Source organism: Lontra canadensis, unplaced genomic scaffold (genome assembly GCF_010015895.1).
Source record: "Lontra canadensis isolate GAN:19392208 unplaced genomic scaffold, GSC_riverotter_1.0 scaffold60, whole genome shotgun sequence".
Classification (NCBI taxonomy): Eukaryota; Metazoa; Chordata; class Mammalia; order Carnivora; family Mustelidae; genus Lontra; species Lontra canadensis.
The window spans coordinates 11176442-11200707 of NW_022631054.1; the positions used below are offsets into that span (position 1 = coordinate 11176442).

The following is a 24266-nucleotide window of genomic DNA, read 5'->3' on the forward strand; positions in this document are numbered from 1 at the left end:
CTCCCTCCGCACCTCTCACTTGTGTTCTCTCTCCCTCTAAAATAAATAAATCGATCTTTAAAAAAATAAAAATTAAAAAAATAAAATAGGGGCACCTGGCTGGCTCAGTCAGTGGAGCACACAACTCTTGATCTTGGGGTTGTGGGTTTGAGCCCCAAATTGGGTGTAGAGATTACTTAAAAATAAAATCTTTAGGGGTGCCTGGGCGGCTCAGTGGGTTAAAGCCTTTTGGCTCAGGTCATGGTTCCAGGGTCCTGGGATCGAACCCCACATCGGGCTCTCTGCTCAGCAGGGAGCCTGCTTTCCCCTCTCTCTCTGCCTGTGTCTCTGCCTACTAGTGATCTCTGTCTGTCAAATAAATAAATAATATCTTAAAAAAAAAATCTTTAAATAAACAATTAAAAAAATCCTTTGGGAATCCAGAAATAAGACCAACTCACTCAGAAGGGAAAGAAAGATTTTCACTGTTTGGAGAGCAACACTTTACAACAGAATCAATGAGGGAATTTAAGATATTCAAGGAAAAAATGTGAGTCAAGGATTTTATATCCATATAAATTGTCTTTCAAATATGAAGGCTGCAGCTAATCTGCCCAGCATCGATATCATGAAGACTTTTTAAAGACTCTATTAGAAGTAAGCTTCAGATAACCAAAGACTAGAGAGAAAAGGACCAGTCTTGTGGCAGTGATTCACTTACAGCTACTACATCACAAAAAGAGAGACAACCAAAAATTTACGTGCCTCCAGATAGAAGAACGCACCATCACCTATGAAAGTTTTGTCCCTAAATCCAAAACCTGAATTTAATGGAGCTTCTAGGTCCAACTATCAATACCAATATAAAGAGAGGGATACTTATTAGACAACACCACAGGGTTGCAATCAACAAAATGCAGACTGGGAGGGAAAATGTATGAGAAAATGAATGGCCCAATTTCTCCAACAAATAAATTATAAGAAAAAGAAGAGACAGAGGGAAAATCTATATATTAAAAGAGACATTTCAACCAATTGTAAAGTATAGTCTTCATTTGCCTTCTGATTTAAATAAACACACTAAAACACTTAAAAATTATATTTATGAGGCAACTGGAAACTTATACACTGATTGGATATTTGATAATAAAGAATTATTAATTTTTTTAGGTGTTTAATGGTATTACAGTTTTATTTTTATTTTTTAAAGAGCTCTTATCTTAGTAATATATACTTACAGATGAAATAATATGATTTCTGAGATTTATTTCAAAAGAACATGAGAGGGAGCAAGATGGGTGGGGATATAGATGAAATAAGATTATCTGGGTTGATTTGCAATGACGTGGATGGAACTAGAGGGTATCATGCTTAGCAAAATAAGTCAATCAGAAAAAGACAACTATCATATGATCTCCCTGATATGATGGAAGTGGAGATGCAACGTTGGGGGTTTGGGGGTAGGAAACGAATAAATGAAACAAGACGGGATCGGGAGAAGACAAACCATAAGAGACTCTTAATCTCACAAAACAAACTGAGGACTGTTGGGGGGAGGAGGGGAGGGAGAGGGTGGTGGGGTTATGGACATTGGGGAGGGTATGTGCTATGATGAGTGCTGTGAAGAGTGTAAACCTGGCGATTCACAGACCTGCACCCCGGGGCTCATAATACATTATATGCTTATAAAAAAATTTAAAAATTAAAAAAAGATTATCTGGGTTGATAACTACTAAAGTTGGGTGACAGATACTCAAGCAATGTTCCATTTTTATACATGTTTGAAGTTTTCCCTGATAAAAAGTTAAAAAAAAAAAACAAAACTATGGTCCATAATTGGTTATTTAATAAATTAAGCAATTATAATCATTATTATAGCCTCAATACATATTTGATAAATGAATGAATTTGGACATAGATAAGAATGAATCATTCATCAACAAATATGAAACACTATTGTGGAGAAGACTGAAAATCTAAGAACTTCCATGTTATCAAGACTAGTTATAAGAATGGAGCTCACTCACCCAGGGCGTGGGAGAATGAATGAGCCAGTAACCTCTCTTGAAAAGTCAGGGAAAGAGGGTAGGCAGCTGAAATAAAAAGTGAGAAGCCAGTAAGTCAGCAAAAATTGTGGCATGAGATAAGGTAAAATGAAGTAGAAAACAGTGCCAGAAGAATGAAACCAAATGAAATATGTATGTCAGTTGAAAAAACACGCAGCAAGTATAATGTCCAGCTTCAATATCCTATAAGCACACATGATGGAAGTTTCCACATATAAAGAGAACTGCGATATATTTAGCAAATGCAATGTAAATGAGAAACGTTATAAACTAAAATGGTGAAATATATTTTAAACAAAAAAGCCAAATAAAGCTAATAATATACTGTTGTGGTCTTTCTCTAGAAAAGCAGAAGCCACATGGGATAACCTCACAGTAATATTTGGGGAACTCAACCCGAAGGAAGTGGGTAAAGATAAAAGAATCAAAAGCTCATAAACCCCCAAATCTCCAAGGCAATAATCTTACCTAAAATCTTTCTTAAAAACAGACCAAAATAGTCACCAAATGTTTAGGAAGCTGCTTTGTGGGAACAAGGTAAGAGAAATACATCGGCTCAAAGGGGCACTGCTTTTAAACCATGGCACAGCCTGGGGCTACAACTTTCTACTTCAGAGAGGTACATGACATCTCTTAGCAAACACCAACAAACTGCCCTTCTCAGGCTGTTTCACTTTCCTCAACTGTTTACGTGTATTTCCATTACCTTTCCTACAAGTGTGTTGATCCCAACCAGATGGTTCTGAATTTTGGCTTAGCTCGAACTTCGGCTATTTAGGAGTTTGCTAAGTTCCTCCACAGGTTAGCTTAGCTGCCTCTGCTCCAGGCTGGAATGCAAGTTGACGTGAAGCCAGGTATCAGGAGCCATTGGTGGAGGAGGAATCAAGCAGAGACAGCAAAGATAGCAGAGACCTGCTAGCCCAAGTGTCAGCTCAAGAAAAGGCACAGAGGCGGGATTAGATGTAAAAGGTGCTGTGATGTAAATTATGTAAAAACAAAGTGGGATGTAAAGGAGGAAAAGAAACAAGACTGTGCAGAATGACTTAATGAGGACTCTTACCTTTAGGTTCTAAAATAAGGATTCAATGGTTAAAACCATAAGCAGCAGGAACTTGGAAGTACAGTATCCTACTGGCAGTTACTTTACTTGCTTCAAATGCCTATTTATAGTTGTTACTACTACTTCTCAGGCCCCTAATTGTTACATAAGCCTCACATGAGACTTCTAGAACCACCAGTTCCAGGTTCAAGTAAAAGTAACATTTCTAGGAGTTAGAAACTAGGGAGCAAAGAGATTATACCTCCATCCGAAATGATCAGACTGTAGCTAAAACAGCCCCTGGGAAGTCCACCAAGCACCCTAAGCTTCTTAGTAAACCTGGTATCTGTTCCTACGAAAGACCAGAACTATCATTTCATTTTCTTAGTGAAATTCCCGGTATCTTCCCTAAGGAAATAAGCAGCTGCAGTCCAGAAAGTAAAATACGCAACATTATGGTATTGGAAATCTCCTCTCTAGTCAGAAACACCAAAACCTACTTGGATGGAAGTACAGGAAAACAAAAAGGCCAAAAGTGAACGGAAATGCCTATAATACATTGCACTGGCAGTCCTAGCCAGGGCAAAATTTAAAAAAAAAAAAAAAAAAAAAAAAAAGCATAAAGATTAAAAAGGAATCTACAATTTGACAAGGCCAATCTTCAAAAAGCAATTTTATGTCTATACACAAGCAACAAACAATTGAAAAATAGAGTAAAAAGCACCAGCTACAACATTATTAAAAACATCTACCTAGGAATAATTTACCAAGAGATGTTCAAAACTTCTACATTGAAAACTATAAAACACTATGAGAGAAATTAAAAGAAACCTAAATAAATAGATGTTCAAGACTGGAAGAATCAATATTAACTAATTATAACTAATTAGTTATTATTAACTAATTAGTTAACTAATCTATAGGTCCAGTTCAATTCCTACTACAAAGCTAAAATAATCAAGACATTATTCAATGTGCTTTGAAGACAGACAAATAGACCAATGAAACAAAATAGAGAAAACCGAAAGACCACACATATACAGTCAGTTGATTTTCAATGAAGGCACCAGTCCAATTCAATGGGGAAAGTAAAGTCTTTCTAACAAATTGTGCTGGAGGGGCGCCTGGGTTAAAGCCTCTGCCTTCGGCTCAGGTCATGATCCCAGGGTCCTGGGATAGAGCCCCACATGGAGCTCTCTGCTCAGCAGGGAGCCTGCTTCCCTTCCTCTCTCTGCTTGCCTCTCTGCCTACTTGTGATCTCTGTCAAGTAAGTAAATAAAATCTTAAAAAAAAAATGGTGCTGGAATAAATATCCATATAGAAAAAGAGTAAATTTTATCCCCACCTCACACTGCATACAAAATTAAATCAAGATGGGGTAAACATTAAAGAGTATCTTTACTGGGGCACCTGGATGGCTCAGTTGATTAAGTGTTCAGCTCTGGTTTTGGCTCAGGTCATGATCTCAGGGGCATGAGACTGAGTTCCATGTGGGGCTCCACACTCAGTGGGAAGCCTGTTTGGGATTCTCTCCCTCTCTCTCTGACCCTTCCCCCACTCATGTGCTCCCTTTTTCTCTCTCAAATAAATAAATCTCTTTTTTGTAAGGTTTTTATTTATTTATTTGACAGAGAGAGACACGGTGAGGGAGGGAACACAAGCAGGGGGAGTCGGAGAGGGAGAAGCAGGTTTCCTGCCAAGCAAGGAACCCAAGGCGGGCCTCGATCCCAGGACTCTGGAATCATGACCTAAGCCGAAGGCAGACACTTAACGACTGAGCCACCCAAGCACCCCTCAAATAAATAAATCTTAAAAAAGAAAAAAAGGAATAACTTCACAAGCTTGGGATAGGCAAAGATTTCTTAGAGAGGACACAAAAAGTATATTAACCACAAAGAAAAAAAAAGCAATAATCTGAATTTCATCAACATCAAAAACTTTTGGTCATGAAAAGACACCATTAAGAAAGTAAAAAGGCAAGCCATAGACTGGTGGAAGATAGTCACAACACATCTGACAAAAGGCTTGCACCTAGAATACATACGGAATTTCTATAATCAATAATAAAAAGGTAAACAACTCAATTTAAAAATAGGCAAATGCTTCAAACACTCCATAAATATAAACAAATGGCCAATAACCACATGGACAGGTGGTTAGCATCACTGTTATCAGAGAAATGCAAATTAAAACCACAAGATACTACTACATTTATATCCACTAGAATAGTTAAAATGTAGAAGTACAATTGACAAGACCAAGTGTGGATGAAGATGTGAAGCAAATGTAACCCTTACACATTGTTGATGGAAGTATAAAATGGTATAACCACTTGGAAACCTATATGGCAGTTTCTAATACAGTAAACCCTACAAACTAGAATATTTTCACAAAAAGATTTGCAGAACAATGTTCGTAACAGCTTTATTCATGATATCTCAAAATCAGAAACAACCCAAATGACCCAACAGGGAAATGAGTAAATAGTGGTATATTTATTCAATGGAATAAAAAAAAAAACTAGTTATATCTGCAATAATATGAGTCTGAAAAATATTACATTGAACCAAAGAAACTAGAATAAAATGGTATGATTCCATTTATATCTAGTTCATGAACAAGCAAAGTTAACATATGAATTGTTCTTATGAAATTGTTCATATGAAAATGTTCTTCAGGGGCGCCTGGGTGGCTCAGTGGGTTAAGCCTCTGCCTTCGGCTCAGGTCATGATCCCAGGGTCCTGGAATCGAGCCCTGCATCGGGCTCTCTGCTCAGCGGGAAGCCTGCTTCCTCCCTTCCCCTCTTTCTCTGCCTGCCTCTCTGCCTACTTGTGATCTCTGTCAAATAAATAAATAAAAACTTAAAGAAAAAAAAAAAGAAAATGTTCTTCATTTGGGTAGTGGTGTTCAGGGTGTATTTATCTGTCAAAACTCACTGAACTGTATACTTAATATCTTCGTATTTTACTGTGTGCAAATTATTCCCCTATAATGGTAGGAGGGAAAGAAAGACCATATACATTTTTTTTTTTTTTAAGATTTTATTTATTTGATAGACAGATCACAAGCAGGCAGAGAGAGAGGGAAGCAGGCTCCCTGCTAAAAAGAGAGCCCTGACCCCAGGACCCTGAGACCATGACCTGAGCTGAAGGCAAAGGCTTAACCCTCTGAGCCACCCAGGTACCCCGGCCATATACATTTCTGCATTAATTTTTTTGTTCTTTAGTGCATAGGCAGGTTGACTATATTAATACATCTGTTTACAGTCACCAGAAATACCAGGAGAGTCTGCTCCTCAATTCAAACAAGATGGCAACATTATCATACAGATTGAACTTTCTCCAGAGGACATCAATTTAAAAACAGTATACAGTGGATAGCTCTCAGTTCATAGGCCACAGGCCAGTAGGTAGACTGTGCCCTCATATTCATATGCCCTTGTTAGTATCTAATCAAAGTAGATCAAAAGGTCAAATGTTATATTGTAAGGATGAGAGTCAGGAATTTTTCAAAATTCCTTTGTACTTCTTTCTGGACAATCTGTCATCTGCAGACTGAACTCGGCTCTGATTTTTATCACTATAGATTAAGTTTTGCTTATTCATGGGGGCACCCGGGTGGCTCAGTCAGTTGAGCATCCAGTTCTTGCTTTTGGCTCAGGTCATTATCTCTGGGTTGTGGGACTGAGGCCTGAGTCACGCTGCACACTGAGCATGGAGCCTGCCTGGGATTCTCTCTCTTTCTCCTCTGTCCTCCCCCCACTCCCACCCCCTGCACCCCTCCACACACACGCATTCTCTCTAAAAATTAATAAATAGAGAAATGAATAAATTTTGCTTGTTCATGAACTTCATTTAAATGGAATCTTTTTTATTTTAAGAGATTTTATTTATTTATTTGTCAGAGAGAATGAGCACAGGCAGACAGAGTGGCAGGCAAAGGCAGAGGGAGAAGCAGGCTCCCTGCTGAGCAAGGAGCCTGATGTGGGACTTGATCCCAGGATGCTGGGATCATGACCTGAGCCGAAGGCAGCCACCCAACCAACTGAGCCACCCAGGCGTCCCTAAATGGAATCTTTTATTTATTTATTTATTTATTTATTTATTTATTTATTTATTTTTAAGATTTTATTTATTTATTTGACAGAGTGATCACAAGTAGGCAGAGAGGCAGGCAGAGAGAGAGGAAGGAAGCAGGCTCCCTGCTGAGCAGGGAGCCCAATGTGGGGCTCGATCCCAGGACCCTGGGATCATGACCTGAGCCGAAGGCAGCAGCTTAACCCACTGAGCCACCCAGGTACCCTAAATGGAATCTTTAAAAGCACATTTGGAATTTATCTTTTTTGGGACGATTGAGTGGTTCAGTCAGTTAAGCATTTGCCTTCAGCTCAGGTCATGATCCCAGGGGCCTAGGATCGAGCCCTGTGTCAGGTTCCCTGCTCAGTGGGGACTCTGCTTTTCCCTCTCCCTCTGACTCCCCTCCCTGCTTGTGCTCTCACTCATGATTTCTCTCTCAAATGATATAAAAAATCTTTTTTTAAAAAAGCCTATCTTGGGGCCTCTGGGTGGCTCAGTCATTAAGTGTCTGTGTTCAGCTCAGGTCATGATCCCAGGGTCCTGGGATTGAGCCTCACCATCACAGGAAGCCTGCTTCTCCCTCTCCCACTCCCTCGGCTTGTGTTCCCTCTGTCACTGTGTCTCTCTCTGTCAAATAAAAAATAAAATCTTAAAAAAAAAAGCAAATCTTTTTTATAAAGATGTACAATTACTCAAAAATACTGGAAATCAGTGACTATAAGAACTAAATGTCTAAATCTTCATTAATAATCAAAATAGGGGCACCTGGCTGGCTCAGTCAGAGGAGTATGTGACTTTTGATCTTGGGGTCATGAATTTGAGCCCCATGTTAGGTATAAAAATGACTTAAATAAATACATAAACATAAAAAAATAAAATAAAAAGTGGTTGAAGAATACATGGGCAACAAAATATGTGATGCTAGAATACATTTTTGAAAAAGCATTATAAACTGTTGTAGGAAAACATAAGGTGACATTTATCTTCAATAAATAATACAAATCAAGAAATAGTTTCTCACCTTAAGTTTTGGGTATATTTGGCGCAGAGAATCTGCAGTCCCCCTGTCAGCTTCATCAGGAATACACACAATATCTAGCTTCATTTTCATCTTGAATTCTGCAGATAGAGCCTTTTGGACATCCCTGGTTGTAATGATGATGACTTCTACAGCACAAAAGGGAAAAAGAAGGAAAAACACAAAAACACATTCATTTAGACAGTGGTTTCACCATTTCAATTAAATTTGGTCTGTGTCTAGATTTAATAATAACAGTTAATATTACTGAACCTTTTCAATGTATTTACAGGCATTCTCTCAATTCTTACAACAATCTCATTTTACAAATGAGAAAACTTGGACTAAAAGATATTAAGTCACTTTGTTCAGGGTTACACAACTAGTAAGCAATGGACTCAAGATAAAATTCGTCTGATGATTAGAGCCCACACTTTAATATATTACATATGGAGTGCCTGGGTGGCTCAGTGGGTTAAAGCCTCTGCCTTCGGTTCAGGTCATGATCTCAGGGTCCTGGGATGGAACCCCACATCGGGCTCTCTGCTCAGCAGGGAGCCTGCTTCCCTCTCTCTCTCTCTCTGCCTGCCTCTCTGCCTACTTGTAATCTCTGTCAAATAAATAAATAAAATCTTTAAAAAAATTATATATCATTACTTGATGTAAAGAGCTCTGAAGAACATTCATCAAAGCAGATACAAATGGGATCACATTTTAAATCTTCATTCACTACAAAGGAAGAGCTATCACCACTTCCCACCAGGTAGCCATGAGTACTTCACTGAGGACCACAATGAACGCTACCAAGAGACAATCCCCACTTAACAGATGTCTTCATTTTATCCACATAGCTGGTAACCAATGACAGAAAACTGGAAATCTTTGTTATGGATCTTTGGTAGGGTAATGTAATTCACTGCAACATAATTTGTGTTGCTGATGTCTGAAGATCAGATTTTATTTATTTATTTTTTAAAGATCTTGTTTATTTATTTGACAGAGAGACAGATCACAAGTAGGCAGAGAGGCAGGCAGAGAGAGGGAGGGAAGTAGGCTCCCTGCTGAGCAGAGAGCCCGATGCGGGACTCGATCCCAGGACCCTGGGATAGTGACCTGAGCCGAAGGCAGAGGCTTTAACCCACTGAGCCACCCAGGCGCCCCTGAAGATCAGATTTTAGCATCTCAAGTTCCACTTGTTCCATGATAGTGTTCCAGGTAACAATTCTCTCCCTTTCATCATAATCATACTTTTCTATTTTCTTTCCTTCTCTTTCTTCCTCCCTCTTTCTTTTCCAAATCATTTAATTTTCTTTCCTTCCTTCTCTCACCTTTTTTCCATTCCCTGCTTTGCTTTTAGTACCAACTCATTCAACCAATAAATACAAATACACTTAATATGTAAAGAAAAAATAGGCACTGAGAAGTCAGAGATGAATTCAACATGGTTCCTATTCTTAAGAAACTTAACATGGAGAAATTTTGGAGAAATGACTAAGAAAGTGGAAGTGATAGCCTTTGAGATAGGTCAAGATAAATTCAAGACCACTGAAAACTTCTTTAGTACACACTCTGTAAATACTGATGTTACAAAGATGAATGAGATATAGTAGCTGCTCTCAGATCAGTCTTCCATGCCACTAATTACAGCATAAAACAGGCCTTGGTGGGTACTGAGATAGAAAAACAAAGTGTGATGGAACCATAGAGGACAGAGTGATTGATGCTGTTTGGAACTTCAAAGAGAAGATAACATTTTGGAGAGGACATTTTATTTTACTTTCTTTTTTTTTTTTTTTTTTTTTTTTTGGAAAGAACATTTTAGGGAGAGTGCATAGTCAAGGAGGTAATTGGAAATATGGGACAGTCTAATAACTGGACTAAGACTCTTATGTGTGGATAGAAAGAAGTAAGCTAAGCAGGACTACATTAACTTCTCTAAACTCATGAACAATGAAGAAAGTGAACACAGACTTTGCTATTAAATTCCGGAAGCCTGTATGTAGGAGGCATTCATCAATTTCTGAGTGAGCCTTAGTGAGATAAAATTTCCTATGTAATGGGTGTTAAATACACCATAAAAGAAACCCCCAACCACAACTGAAGATATAGCAAGAGTAAAAAGGAAAAAAAGTTACTAATGACAAATCCACAAGGAGTTATTAAAGGATAGTATGATATTTTAAAGTGTATTAAAAAGAAAATCTTTTGGGGCACCTGGCTGGCTCAGTTGGTAGAGCATGGGACTCTTGATCTCAGAGTTGTGAGTTTAACCTCTACCCTGGGTATAGATTACTTAAAAATAAAATCTTGAAAAAAAAAAAGAAAATAGAAAATCTTTTCTTAAACATCTCTTAACAATGTCATGCAGACCACTGCACAGAAATATTCATGGGTCTCTTTCATGAATATGAAGGCATGAATATGAAGGAAGGCAATTCTCATAGCACAATGAATACTGGAACACAAAACTGTGCCCCAGGACCAGACACCACTTCCATCTAGTACTCAGATTTGCTATATCTAACTACAAGACACCTCAAACTCATTGCAGCCAAAGCTGAATTCATTATATTCATTCAAATTTGTTCCTTGATTCATAATGCCTTTCCCGGTTATCCATATCACCACCTAGTCACCTAGTCACCCAAGCAAAAAGTAGAGGGAACTCCTCTCTCTTTTTCTACTCTCCCTCCCCATTAATCATCAACTTTCTCAAATGTTCTCTTTTCTCCATCCTTAGTGCTACTTCTTTAGTTCAGGTCCTATTTCTTTAGTTCAGTGTTGCTGTGGACTTCTGTATCAATTTCCCAGTTCATCTCCCTGCATGTAGTCCTGACTCCCTCAAATCCATTCGTCATATAATTTCCAAAGCAATATTTCTAAAAATGTGCATCTAAGTTGTCAAATCTGGTACCACAAAGTTGTTCAAAATATTTACTTACTATCTTTTTAATGTCTGTAGGATCTGTAGTGATGTCCCCTCTATTTATATATGTATTTATACTACAAGGTCCTAGAAATCAGGGCCTGAGTTATCTTTTCAATACTGTACCCCTTAATATATTAATACATTACCATGTACATATAGATTCACAGTTAAGTATTGACTATGAGGTACTAACTTGGATTCCCATTGCACTCTTTCTGATATCTTTACACGGTTCATCTTGAATCATTGTGGGGAGCAGCTCTAACACAGTAATAGTGCTGTCTTCTCAAGAACCTTTTTACATAGCAATAGAGTACTGCTATGTTCTTAATTTACAGAGGCCAACAGTCAATGTTGAGTCAATCTCATTCATCCTCTCTCACCCTCATAAAGCTGAAAAATTACTGGGATCAAACATCCCTCAAGTTTTATGAGTATATTTAATTGTCATAGCTCACCTTCAAATCCAACACGCTCAAGCAGGTTCAATGGGTACCAAATTAAAGGTTTGTTCCCAACTGGAAGCAGAGGTTTGGGAATGCTGGAAGTCAGGTCTGTCATCCGAGATCCCCCTCCAACTGCCATCACTACTGCTTGAAATTCCATTTTCACAAACTGCTGTCACAGAAAAAAAATAATTAACAGGAAAAAAAATTATAAAATTCAAAGCACACACAGTACTAACCCTACTTCTACTTAGGTTATTGATACTCATGTCAAATGTGACACTTCCAACTCCAAAAACCACAGTAAGAAATTTTCCGTAGCTATAGTATAAGCATCACCTTTATTATATTTTTTGACTCACCAATACATACTCTCAGCTCCAGCCAAGGGAGATGGGCTGAAGGAGGCATGTGAATTAAAGAAACTTGGCCCTTTCCCTTGAGGTGCTCACAATTAAGTGGAGAAGACAAATTCAGTAAATTACAATATACTATGGTTAATGTCACAGCAGAGATATATCCAAAATACAATAGGCATATAGTCTCAGTCTTCCTAGAAAAGTCCAGAAAAGTTTTATAGTGAAGGTAAGATCTGAGCTAACTCTTCAAGGATTAAGAGTTTACCAAGTGGTGTGTGTGTGTGTGTGTGTGTGTGTGTAATGGAATAAAACTCAGCCATCAAAAAGAATGAAATCTTGCCATTTACAATTACATGTATAGAACTGGAGGGATTTATTCAAAGCAAAATAAGTCAGTCAGAGAAATACAAATACCATATGATTTCATGCATACATGGAATTTGAAAAACAAAACATGAACATAGGGGAATGGAAGGAAAAATAAATTAAGATGAAAACAGAGAAGAAGGCAAACCACAAAAGACACTCAACTCTAGGAAACAAACTGAGCATTGCTGGAGTGGAGGTACGTGGGGGAATGGGGTAACTGGGTGATGGGCATTAAGGAGGGCACTTAAAGTTATGAGCATAGTAAACCACTAAATTCTACCCCTGAAACTAATAATACAGTATATGTTACCTAAACTGAATTTAAATTTAAAAAAAATTTTAGAAAGGAATTTACAAGTGGGCTTCTGATGAGTTATTTCTTGAAAAAAGAATTAACAGCAATAAATACAAAATATATAAATAAATATAATATATAAATAAAAAATAAATACAAGCATATTAGGTCTCTGAAAAGTATAAAATGACTTAAAATGTCTCCAATAACTCAGCCATCTGCTCCCATCTTTTCATTATCCCCAATGATGAAAGATATTGCTATAAACACAAATGCAGGCTTGCATCTGAACCTAGATTTGCAGAGCCCAGTGGCAGAAACAAATCAGATTAATTCCTTTTTCTAAACTCAAGGTAATAAACAAACCTGTTTGACCTTCAAAATAATCTCTTTACAGGCGCTACCACAGAAAAGATGCATAGTAAAAGGTCATAAACTTTACTGATTTAAAATAAAAGTACTTCTTGATTTACAACAAATGATATAAATTTTTAAAGAAGATTTTATTTATTTATTTGACAGAGATCACAAGTAGGCAGAGAGGCAGGCAGAGAGAGAGGGGAAGCAGGCTCCCTGCTGAGCAGAGAGCCCGATGCCATGTGGGGCTCTGGGATCATGACCTGAGGAGACGGTAGAGGCTTTAACCCACTGAGCCACCCAGGCGCCCCGATATAACTTTTTAAATACAAGTGTGAAATGCAATGTTCAGAAAAAAATTATTTGACAGTAAATTGGCAAATAATGTTGTACCTTTATCCAAAATTATGATCATCTCTAGGCCCCTCATTAATATTTAAACTGCAGCACTTAAACCCAGTACACCCGAGGCACAAAGTGAAGGCTCCTGCACAACATCTACAACTTAAAGATACAGTAATTTTGGGGCACCTGGGTGGCTCAGTCCATTAAGCGTCTGCCTTTAGCTCAGGTCATGATCCCAGGGTCCCAGGATTGAGCCCCTCTGCGGGCTCCCTGCTCAGCCGGGAGCCTGTTTTTCCCTCTCCTTCTGCAGCTCTCTCTCTCAAATAAATAAATAAAATCTTTAAAAAAAAAAAAAAAGGTACCATAATTTCGATTCCAGCAAGCATTGCCTCAGATTAGAATTTAAATTCAGTTTGGCTGGCACTATATAATTCGTATCACATCTGATGTTATTATGAAAAGAACATTGGCGCTTTCACAGCCAAAAGACCTGAGTTTGAGTTCTGGTTCTACCACTTACAGGCAAAGCCTGACATTTAAAACTCTAAGCGTCCTCAGTTCCTAGAAGGGAACCTGGTACTTAAGTTCACAAACCCTGACTGTCAAACGCCTCAGTGCCGCAACTCTGGGTAATGGGAGTCACCGCAGCGAGTCTCATTAGTTAGGTTCCCAAGCTTTGGAGGGGGGGGGGTGTTCAGGGCATCTCAGACATGCTTCCATCATTGCAGTTATTGCCTCTCTCTTTGTAAACTGGTGAGATAAAACACTACCATAATTGGTCTTTCATCTGGAGTTTGCTGTATTCCTATTTGATTGCCTTGCCCCAAACAACGAAAAACAGGCAGAATAAATAAATGAAGGGCTGAAGTGGAAAGAGTTCAGGTACTCTGCGGAGTATCTGGTCCCCGATCTGGTTCTCGTTGTGACTTCAAGCAGATGCTCCCCTCCTGAAACTACTCTCCATCTGTTGCACAAAGTGGTTGGCTCCCTTCTAGTTCGGCCACTTAGCTGCCTGCCCGGTGCTGGCAAGGACTCGAGCTGGAGACCCTGGGGCTCTGCACCCTCGCCCGCCCCATCAGGCCTTCCTCGGCCGGGATCAAGGAGCCTGCTTCCCCCACATGAAGCGGGACCCCGTGGCCCTCACCGCCGTGTTCATTCCCAACAGCCAGCTCGTAAGGGGCCTGACAGCGCAAAAGCCGCAGCTTTACCTCTCAACTCCCGGCGCGCCACAACAGCTCCCAGCGCTCCCCACGCTCCCCACGCCGCCTGCGACTGACAGCCCAAAGGCGCAGGCGCGCGATGGCCGAGCATATCGATGGGACGGCAGGCCCGCAGAGCAGAGAGGAGAGCCGAGCAATAGATTACGTACCGATAGCTTGCATTCCTCGAGGAGGAGAGGAGGCACAGTGGTCTGTACCCTTTCGTTCATTCACAAGTCATCAACGCCCATTGAGTGTCCTTCCTAATGCTGCGCTCCTGGAATCCTGGAACAAGTCACGGTCTTTTGCTTCAAGTTCTCATTCTACGACCTGGCCCCGACTACTACTACTGGGCTAGCCAGCTAGACAGTGGAGAAATGTCTAAATGCCCTTGCAGGCCAGGGATTGCCAAGGCTTTCTAGGTCTGCGATGTCTAAAGCAGAGACTCACATCGGCTATGTGAACCAGACTCTAATGGTATTGAAAACAATCACCTTTAGCCATCAAAACTGTGGGAGGGGGGCGCCTAGGTGGCTCAGTGGGTTAGGCCTCTGCCTTGGGCTCATGATCTCAGGGTCCTGGGATGGAGTACTGAGTCGGGCTCTCTGCTTGGCAGGGAGACTGCTTCCTCCTCTCTCTCTCTCTCTGCCTGCCTCTCTGCCTACTTGTGATATCTGTCAAATAAATAAATAAGATCTTAAAAACAAAACAAAACAAAACAAAAAAACAGTACAGAGGCCAGTAGAGAGGAAGGGACGTAAGCCAGATGGAAAGTGAATGATGATAAAGGTCAAATAGGCAGAGGGAGAGAGAGTGGAGAATTCAGATTGCAGGGGTCTTGTAGGCCATTGTGAAGACCCCTTGAATTAAGCAGAGGAGGGACATGATATTTTTAAAGGATCACTCTGGTTGCTGTGTTAATAGATTCCCCGGAATCAGGGAGTCCACTTAAGAGGCTGCAACTCCATGAGTGACCCCAAATGCCTACATCTAGATAACTACAACAATTGTGAGAAATAATAATAAAATACTTGTTTTAAGCAGTTAGTTATGGGGTGGCTTATAAGCTACCGTAGGTAACAGGAACAAGAGCCATTCTCTCTTTCCCACACATTCCTACAATTTCCTAACCTTTTAGAAGCGTCCTCTTTTTCTGTCCCTCTCTTAAACCTTGAGTTGCTTTAGCTCCTTCCAAGTTAAGAGAGTTTAATTTTTGCAATAAAAATAAAGGAGTTTGACTTTATTCAACAATATTTATTGAGTGCCTAGTATGTGCCAAGCAATGTCTTAGGCACTGGGGAAATAGCAGTCAGGATTTGACATTTTTCCCATATTTTTCAACCAGAAGAATAAGAGCTCAGGATAGATGCCACTGGTTGAGGGGAAGAGTTGGGGGAAAGACCTGAGACCTTTTAGCCACAAAACCAGCCTATTTTTGCCCTGTCTTTCCTTCACTTTAGGATGCTGGCAATGACTTACTGAATAATTAGTTATTTTACCTAAAATATAATACCAAGTATGTTGGTAAAAGGGAGTATGGAGTGATTGGCCACAGGAGGCCTGAAACTTTGCTGTTTCCTTCTGCAGCAAGATTCTTTCTCCTGGTTATTAGCTGAAGCAAAGAGAAGCCTTGAGAATTATGGCATGGTTTTGAGGTAAGAACTAGTTATGAAGTAAGAAGAGGATTCAGCCCCATATCTGTCATCCATTCTATTTTTTTTAAGATTTTATTATTTTAAAAAATTATTTTAAAAAATTATTTTAAAATTTAATAACTTAAAAATTATTTTAAAAAATATTTATATATTTTAAAGAATTTATTTATTATTTATTATTTGATACAGAGAGAGAGATCACAAGTAGGCAGAGAGGCAGGCGGGGCGGGGGAAGCAGGCTCCCCACTGAGCAGAAAGCCCGATGCAGGGCCCGATCCCAGGAACCCGGGACCATAACCCCAGCCAAAGGCAGAGGCTCAACCCACTGAGCCACCCAGGCGCCCCTATCTGTCATCCATTTTAAATGCTCATGTTTAAACTAGCAAATGTTTTCAGGGAACTTATTCCTGTAACTGAGTAGTTGAGTAATTGCTTCAGTTTAAATGGCTTTTATTCCAGGACAGTGGTTCACAAAATTTTTGGTTTGTGGCCCCTTTATAGTTTGTTTTTTCTTTTTTTTTTTTTTTAAGAGAGAGAGAGAGAGAGTGTGTGTGTGTGTGTGTGTGTGTGCACCAGGAGTGGGAGGGGAGAAGAAGCAGAAGGAAAAAGAGAGAGAGAATCTCAAGCAGGCTCCACACCCAGCTCGGAGCCCTACCAGCCCTACCCAGCTGGATCTCAGGAACCTGAGATCATGACTTAAGTCAAAATCAAGAGGTGGACGCCCAACCAACTGAGCTACCCAAGTGCCCCAAGGACCCTTTTCACTATTAAAAATTATTGGGGACCCTTGAGGTACCTGGTTGGCTCAGTCTGTGGAGCATGTGACTCTTGATCCCAAGGTTGTGAGTTCCAGCCCCATGTTGGGTGCAGAGATTACTTAAAAATAAAATCTTTAGGGGCGCCTGGGTGGCTCAGCGGGTTAAGCTGCTGCCTTCTGCTCAGGTCATGATCTCAGGGTTCTGGGATCGAGTCCCATATGGGGCTCTCTGCTCAGCAGGGAGCCTGCTTCCCTCTCTCTCTCTCTCTCTCTCTGCCTGCCTCTGTCTACTGTGATCTCTCTCTGTCAAATAAATAAATAAAAATCTTTAAAAAAATTTTCTTAAAAAAAAATTAAAAATAAATTTAAAAAAATAAAATCTTTAGGGGCACCTGGGTGGCTCAGTGGGTTGAGCCTCTGCCTTCAGCTCAGGTCATAATCTCAGGGTCCTGGGATCGAGCCCTGAGTCCGGCTCTTTGCTCAGCAGGGAGCCTGCCTCCCCCTCTCTCTCTGCCTGCCTCTCTGCCTACTTGTGATCTCTGTCCAATAAATAAATAAAATCTTTTTTTTTTTAAATATTTTATTTATTTATTTGAGAGAGACACAGTGAGAGAGAGCATGAGCGAGGAGAAGGTCAGAGAGAGAAGCAGACTCCCCGTGGAGCTGGGAGCCCGATGCGGGACTCGATCCCGGGACTCCGGGGTCATGACCTGAGCCGAAGGCAGTCGTCCAACCAACTGAGCCACCCAGGCGTCCCTAAATAAAATCTTTTAAAAAAATAAAATAATAAAATAAAATCTTTAAAAAGAAAATTATTGGGGGCCCCAGAGGACTTTTGTTTATATGGATTTTATCTGTTGATATTTACCATATTAAGAACTCAATCTAAGAAATTAAACATTAATTCATTTTCAAAATAAAAATAATAAAATTATTGTATGGTAACATAAATACCATTTGTATGATAACATATGTTTCAAACCAAAAAAATCAGGAGAATGCCATACTTTCACCTTTTTGCATATCTGTTTAATGTCTGGCTTAATAGAAAACAGCTGGATTCTCTCATCAGTTGCAATACATTGTTTTGGGTGAATTCTATGATAAAACCTGACCTCACATAGATACAGAAGGAAAAGGGAGAGATATTTTAATAGCCTTGTCAGATAGTTGTAGGTAAGACTTTGGTACTACACAAAAACTCAGTAAGTGGCAGTTTTTTAAAGATTAGTTGTAATGTAGAATTATTATATCAATGAACATTTGTACTCTAATAATTGCATTTTGAATGGACAATTTGATCCATTGATCACTTGTAAAATATCCTCCCAAATGTTGACTCATTATATTTTTAAAATTACATTTGTTCATATCACCACCAATCTTATCAGAAAAATCCTTTAAATATTGGAAAGCTGGCAACCTTATGATGACAAATACAAGTTTTCCAAACTTCTGATTTTCTCTTGAAAGCTCAAATATTATCATTGGCAACAATACTTTCAGTGATTTTCCTTGAAGAGACAGGCTTACTTCATTAATTTTGACAGTTTGTGTGTTCTCAAGGACCAAGATTTAATAAAATTATGTTACTCCTTCATCAAAGACATTCTTGGTTTTTAAAAAAGATTTATTTTAGAGAGAGAGTGCGTGCGAGCTGGGGGAGGGATGGAGGGAGAGGGAGAGAGAGAGAGTATCTAACAGATTCCCCACTAGGCATGGAGCCCAACACAGGGCTCCATCCCAGGACCCTGAGATCATGACCTGAGCCGAAACCAAGAGCTGGCCTCCTAACCAACTGAGCCATACAGGAGCCCCCAAAGACATTCTTTTTTTTTTTTTTTTAAGATCTTATTTATTTATTTGACAGACAGAGATCACAAGTAGGCAGAGAGGCAGGCAGAGAGAGAGGAGGAAGCAGGCTCCCCGCTGAGCAGAGAGCCCGATTCGGGGCTCGATTCCAGGACCCTGAGATCATGACCTGAGCCGAAGGCAGAGGCATTAACCCACTGAGCCACCAGGCGCCCCCCCCAAAGACATTCTTAAGTGAACCTTACTTTGTCTTATTATTTATTTTTTATTTTTATTGCAAGTGTGTGGCAGTGAAGAATACAATGCATATTATACAGTTTGGTAACACTGCTTTGATTCACGACAAAGCACCAGCCATCTTAGCCACCACGGCTTTTGTGCCATTAGTGCAAATATCAATATAATGAAAGGCAGATAATATTTTAGCATTATTATAAAAATGGTTTTCACCTGAGAGATACCTTGAAAGGGTCCTGAGGACTCCCAGAGGTCCACGGAGCATACTTGAAGAACTGCTGCCTCATGGATTCCTTCTTTCTGGTTCTCATTGCTTCAGTATTTACATTATGGTACTCATCACAAAGGATTTTCATCCCCTTTTTCATGTTTTCTCTATCACAATGGGAGCCCTTGGAGGACAAAGGCTATATGTTATTTGCTTCTCTCTCCTCAGGTCCTAGCATAGGACTTGGGACATGCTAAGTAAATAATCTGAATAAATTAAATTTTCTCATAAATTTTCCCTTGACCTCCCACTTTGTGGTGGAAAAACTGAGCTGAGGGCATAGGTCACTGACAACATCTCGTTTCCTGAACGTTCCTTCTCACTAAGTCAATCTATATTACTATCTCTTATGCCTAGCCTCATGCTTTTTACTTTTTATTTACTAATTATGTGGGAAGTACTTAATAAAGGCATATTAATACAGTCTGTTCCTTATGTTTCCTGTTCACATTTCTTCCCCAAGGGATATTTATATTTATGTTTTTATATGTGGTGGGGACTAGTTTAAGAAGGTCAAGCTCCAAAGTTCTCTTTGAACTGTGGGAGACAAAAGAAACCTTTCAAAAGTTGGGCCTTGGCTCAGAAATACTCTTCCCACGGTCTGCAAGAGCTCTCTCTTTGGGAATTTGCTGGCCACATCATAATATTCATCTGGTCCATTTGGCTGTGGACTTGTCAGTGGGGCAGGAAATTATTATTTTTAGAGTACTGAGTGAAAGATAAAAATGAAAAGAGAAACTCTACTTTGGCAACCAGTTGCAGGTCCCAAAATATTTGTGTTTTATTTTTGTACATGAGCCCACCAGTTGCCTAATAGATTCGTGATAAGTTAGCAAATGATGCTATAGTGTTTCTATAAAGAGCTTGGAAAAGAACTTCATTAATTGGGACTTCAACTATTTCCTTTCAAGCACACAGAATTTTCATTGTTGGTGGTTTTAAAAGTCTGAATCTGGACATTTATGCTTTAAACTGATGGGTCAGGGAGCATCTGAGTGACTCCATCGGTTAAGTGTCTGACTCTCGATCTCAGCTCAGGTTTTGATCTCAGGGTCATGAGTTCAAGCCCCGTGTTGGGCTCCATGGTGGAGCCTACTTTAAACAAACAAGCATACAAATGGATGGGTCAATTAAAAAAATATGTGATTTATGGGGCACCTGGGTGGCTCAGTGGGTTAAAGCCTCTGCCTTCGGCTCAGGTCATGATCTCAGGGTCCTGGGATGGAGCCTCGCCTCAGGCTCTCTGCTCGGTGGGGAGTCTGCTTCCCACCTGCCCCCCTCCCCCGCCTGTCTCTCTGCCAACTTGTGATCTTTGTCAAATAAATAAAATCTTTTAAAAAAAAAATACGTGACTTAGTCACTTTGGTAATTTTTTTCCTCCTTTACTGAAAACAAAACTTTTCCTCATTTTTAAGTTGGAAAGTATGGTTGATGAGCCACTGTTTATTTATTTATTGAACAGCTATTTACTGAGTGACTACTATGTGCCAAGGGGAGTTTTAGACCCTTAAGGTATATTAGTGAACAAAAAAAAAAAAAAGGATCCAACCCTCATCCTAATAAGCAGAGGCAGCATACATTATAAATCAATTTAAATAATAAATGAGTAGGGGAGCCTGGGTCACTCAATCGGTTGAGCCTCTGCTTTCAGCTCAGGTCATGATCCTGGAGCCCCGGGTTCGAGTCCTGCATCAGGCTCCCTGCTCACTGGGAACCTGCTTCTCCCTCTCCCTCTGCCTGCTGCTCTGCCTACTTGTGCTCTCTGTCAAATAAATAAATATACTCTATTAAATAATAAATGAGTAAACTGCACAGCATATTAAAGGGTGATTAAGTACTTTGGGAGTAAGAAAAAAGTAGGTAGGGAGTAGGGACAGGGAGAAGGAGAATATCACATTGGCAGCTATAAAGTCTTACAGTTTTATGGAGGTAATTGAAATTTGGGACTTGTGTCTCATTTAAATCTCTTTCTATGTAATACATTTATAAGCAAATACAAAATGAAGAGGTGAAATCAGTAAAAATGGTGAGGGAAGTTCCTCTAAAAATTCTTTCCTCCATAAAAGCAATGAGAATACGGTAAAAAAACTGTCAGAATCAACTTTTTTGAATGTATACCATGAGCAGTGAAACAATCACATTGCTTCTTTCAGTATGTTGGTAATTAATACACTGTGCACTGTGTACTTGGTTCACAGACACACAGCAAGAATGTAGTTGTGTCCATTCCTTGTCTCCCAGTGATAAGCCTGATATTAAAAAAAAAAAAAAAAAGATTACAGAATTGGCCAAAAGATGAAAGTGCAGCAAAGAAATGAAAAATGATAGGGCTGGAAGTGAAATTCAAATTGAACATAAATGGAGTTATAGAAGAAATAGGTGATCATGGGAATGTTAACACTGTCACCATGAGAAAGTGTAGATCCACATGAATCGAGTGAAGGCTACTTCATCTCCAAAAGGAGGAAAGTGGCTGTGACAAAGGGATGAAGATGTCTCACAGAAACTGAAGCCAGCAAAAAACCACTTTGCCTTCATGGCATTCTTAGAGATACTTCATGAGATTGTACATAAAAAGGATATAATGTCGGAAGTAAAGAGGAGTATGACAATTCTTCAAGGCATAGTGAAGTTACTTGTTCAGTATTATAAGAAAATAGAGGCCGATGCCTGGCTAGGTCAGTTGTTTAAGTGTCTAATGCTTGATTTTGGTTCAGGTCATCATCTTAGCGTTGAGGGATCAAGCCCCCATCGAGCCCCAGGTCAAGCCCCATGTCTGGCTCTGCATTGAACATGGAGTCTGCTTGAGATTCTTGCTCCTTTCCCCCTCCCCTCACCTTGCTTGAGCTCTGAATACATACATACATACATACGTACATACATACATACGTACATACATACATATGTAAAATCTTAAAAAAGGAAAAAGAGAAAAAAGAGACAAGCGTTCAAACTATTTTGGATAAGTTTTTTTGCAAAGAAAACAATTTAATTCTCAATTTCTCTAAATGCTTGAGATTACAAGGTACTAAATAAATATTAGTTTTACTATGTTTTCATTCCCCTACACATTTATAACTGATGCTAAGAAATTTTTTGATGCTTGGACAAAAACTTTTAAAGGTCACAGAACAATGGTAATTCCTCCCATTAATGATTAAGATTTCTGTTTGGTTTCAACTTGCAGTGTCACATTCTTGTAGTATGGTGAAAAATGAAGATTTCCTTTTTTAATTTAATTTTTTGGAAGAATTCTTTTTTTAAAAGATTTTATTTATTTGAGAGAGAGAGAGAGAGCACAAGTGGAAGGATGGGCAGAGGGAGAGGGAGAAGCAGACTCCCCGCTGAGCAGAGATTCTCCACCCCCCGCACCCCACCGACATGGGGCGTGATCCCAGGACCTGGGGATCATGACCTGAGCCAAAGGCAGATTTAACTAACTAAGCCACCGAGGCACCTCTTTTTGAGGAATTCTTACATATACAAATTTAGCAGAAAATTATAAGTATGTGAAAAGATAACATTTCAAATCAACAGTAAAAGGGTAGATGCTTCTGAAAAGAAAGCCATGTTGGCCATGTCCAACAGCTAGTATGTGGAAAAACCAGGATATGAATACAGGCAGCTAGCTCTACAGAATGGGCTCTTTTATTTTTTTAAGATTTTATTTACTTATTTGACAGAGAGAGAGATCACAAGTAGACAGAGAGGCAGGCAGACAGAGGGGGAACCAGGCTCCCCGCTGAGCAGAGAGCCCAATGCGGGGCTGGATCCCAGTACCCTGGGATTATGACCTGAGCCAAAGGCAGAGGCTTAACCCGCTGAGCTACCCAGGCACCACCAGAATGTTCCTTCTTGCGGTATACATCCAATATATGGTTTCTTTCATAAGGATTTTGAATTCATAAAGAATTAAAAATTTTGTACATTAGGAAAGAACATACATGAAGTTTAATGGCAAAGGACACACAGGGAAAACCAAGGTATTATAACATCTGACATGACAAAGGCATTAATTTACAGGATTTAATACTTTAGCTACCAAGACAGCAGTCTTTGGCACTGGCAGACCACCATCCAAATCCTAGCTTCATTATTTATTGACTACTTGGGCAAGTTATTTAATTCATTTTTGCTCTAAATTTCTCATCTGGAAACGGGGACAATAAGAGTATTTACTTCATTGAGCTAAGAAGATAAAACAAAGATAACAGATGTACAGCTGTTAGCACAGTGCCTTGCTGTGTGTATTACTTTAGTACTGTGCAGATTGTTATAAATCAGTAAGAAAAGTGTAACACCAATAGATAAAAACACAAAAAGAGTAGTTCATAAAGAAGAAAAACAATTGCTCAGTACAGTAAATGATCAAAGCAGTACAAATTAAGGTAACAATCACCATTCTTTAGCATATTAAATTATCAAAAATATTTTTAAGTGTTAATGCCAGAGGGTGGTCAGAGTTTAGGAAATAGGCACTAATGGGAACAAAACTGATACATCCTGGCAATTTGACAGTTTGATGGTGAGTTTAGGATGTTATTCTAAGGAAATAATCAAATAGGTATAAAAGGCTATATGCATGAGGATGTTTATTATAATAGTTATAGTTTTCAATATAAAAAAATTTGTAGACAACCTTAATGTTCATCTATAGAGGTGGCTTTTTTTTTTTTTTTTTAAACTAAGCTCTGTGCCCAACGTGGGGCTTGAACTCATGACCCTGCAGGCTGAGCCAGCCAGGCACCCCAGTGGAGGGTTTTAAATGAGTACAAGTTATGAAAACTTAAAACGTAACAAAATGCAGCCAATATAAATAATAGTTACAGTGAGTATTCCCCTTGTCCCAGTGACCATCATTTCCTGCTTGGATTACTCCCTGCTTCCAAGCTCTCCTCAACTCATTCTCTACACAGATGCCAAAGGCAAATCTAATCATGTCAATCCCTTGCTTGGCCCCCTCATGGCCGGTCAATATAAAACCTTAAAACAAGCCTCAAAAGCTCGAATCTCTTCTCTCTCTTCCCGTTACAGTCCGGTAACACAGGACTCAACGTGCT

General features: G+C 39.5%; 1 protein-coding gene across 4 annotated transcripts in view; it reads right to left on the minus strand.

Annotated features, from left to right (window-relative positions):
* EIF2B3 (eukaryotic translation initiation factor 2B subunit gamma) overlaps positions 1-14574 on the minus strand; it is a 135100-nt gene extending 120526 nt beyond the window's left edge. Inside the window, exons 1-4 of one of the 4 annotated variants that reach the window (XM_032877611.1) lie at positions 14487-14553; positions 12637-12661; positions 11566-11726; positions 8182-8327 (exon numbers count right to left, since the gene is read on the minus strand). In XM_032877611.1, the coding sequence (XP_032733502.1) occupies positions 8182-8327; positions 11566-11713 (294 nt within the window). In that variant the 5' untranslated portion in view covers positions 11714-11726; positions 12637-12661; positions 14487-14553. Of the gene's footprint in view, positions 1-8181; positions 8328-11565; positions 11727-12636; positions 12662-14486 lie in introns of all 4 variants that reach the window. The other 3 variants (XM_032877610.1, XM_032877608.1, XM_032877609.1) reach the window with 3 other exon arrangements.
* Positions 14575-24266: the final 9692 nt, after the last annotated feature.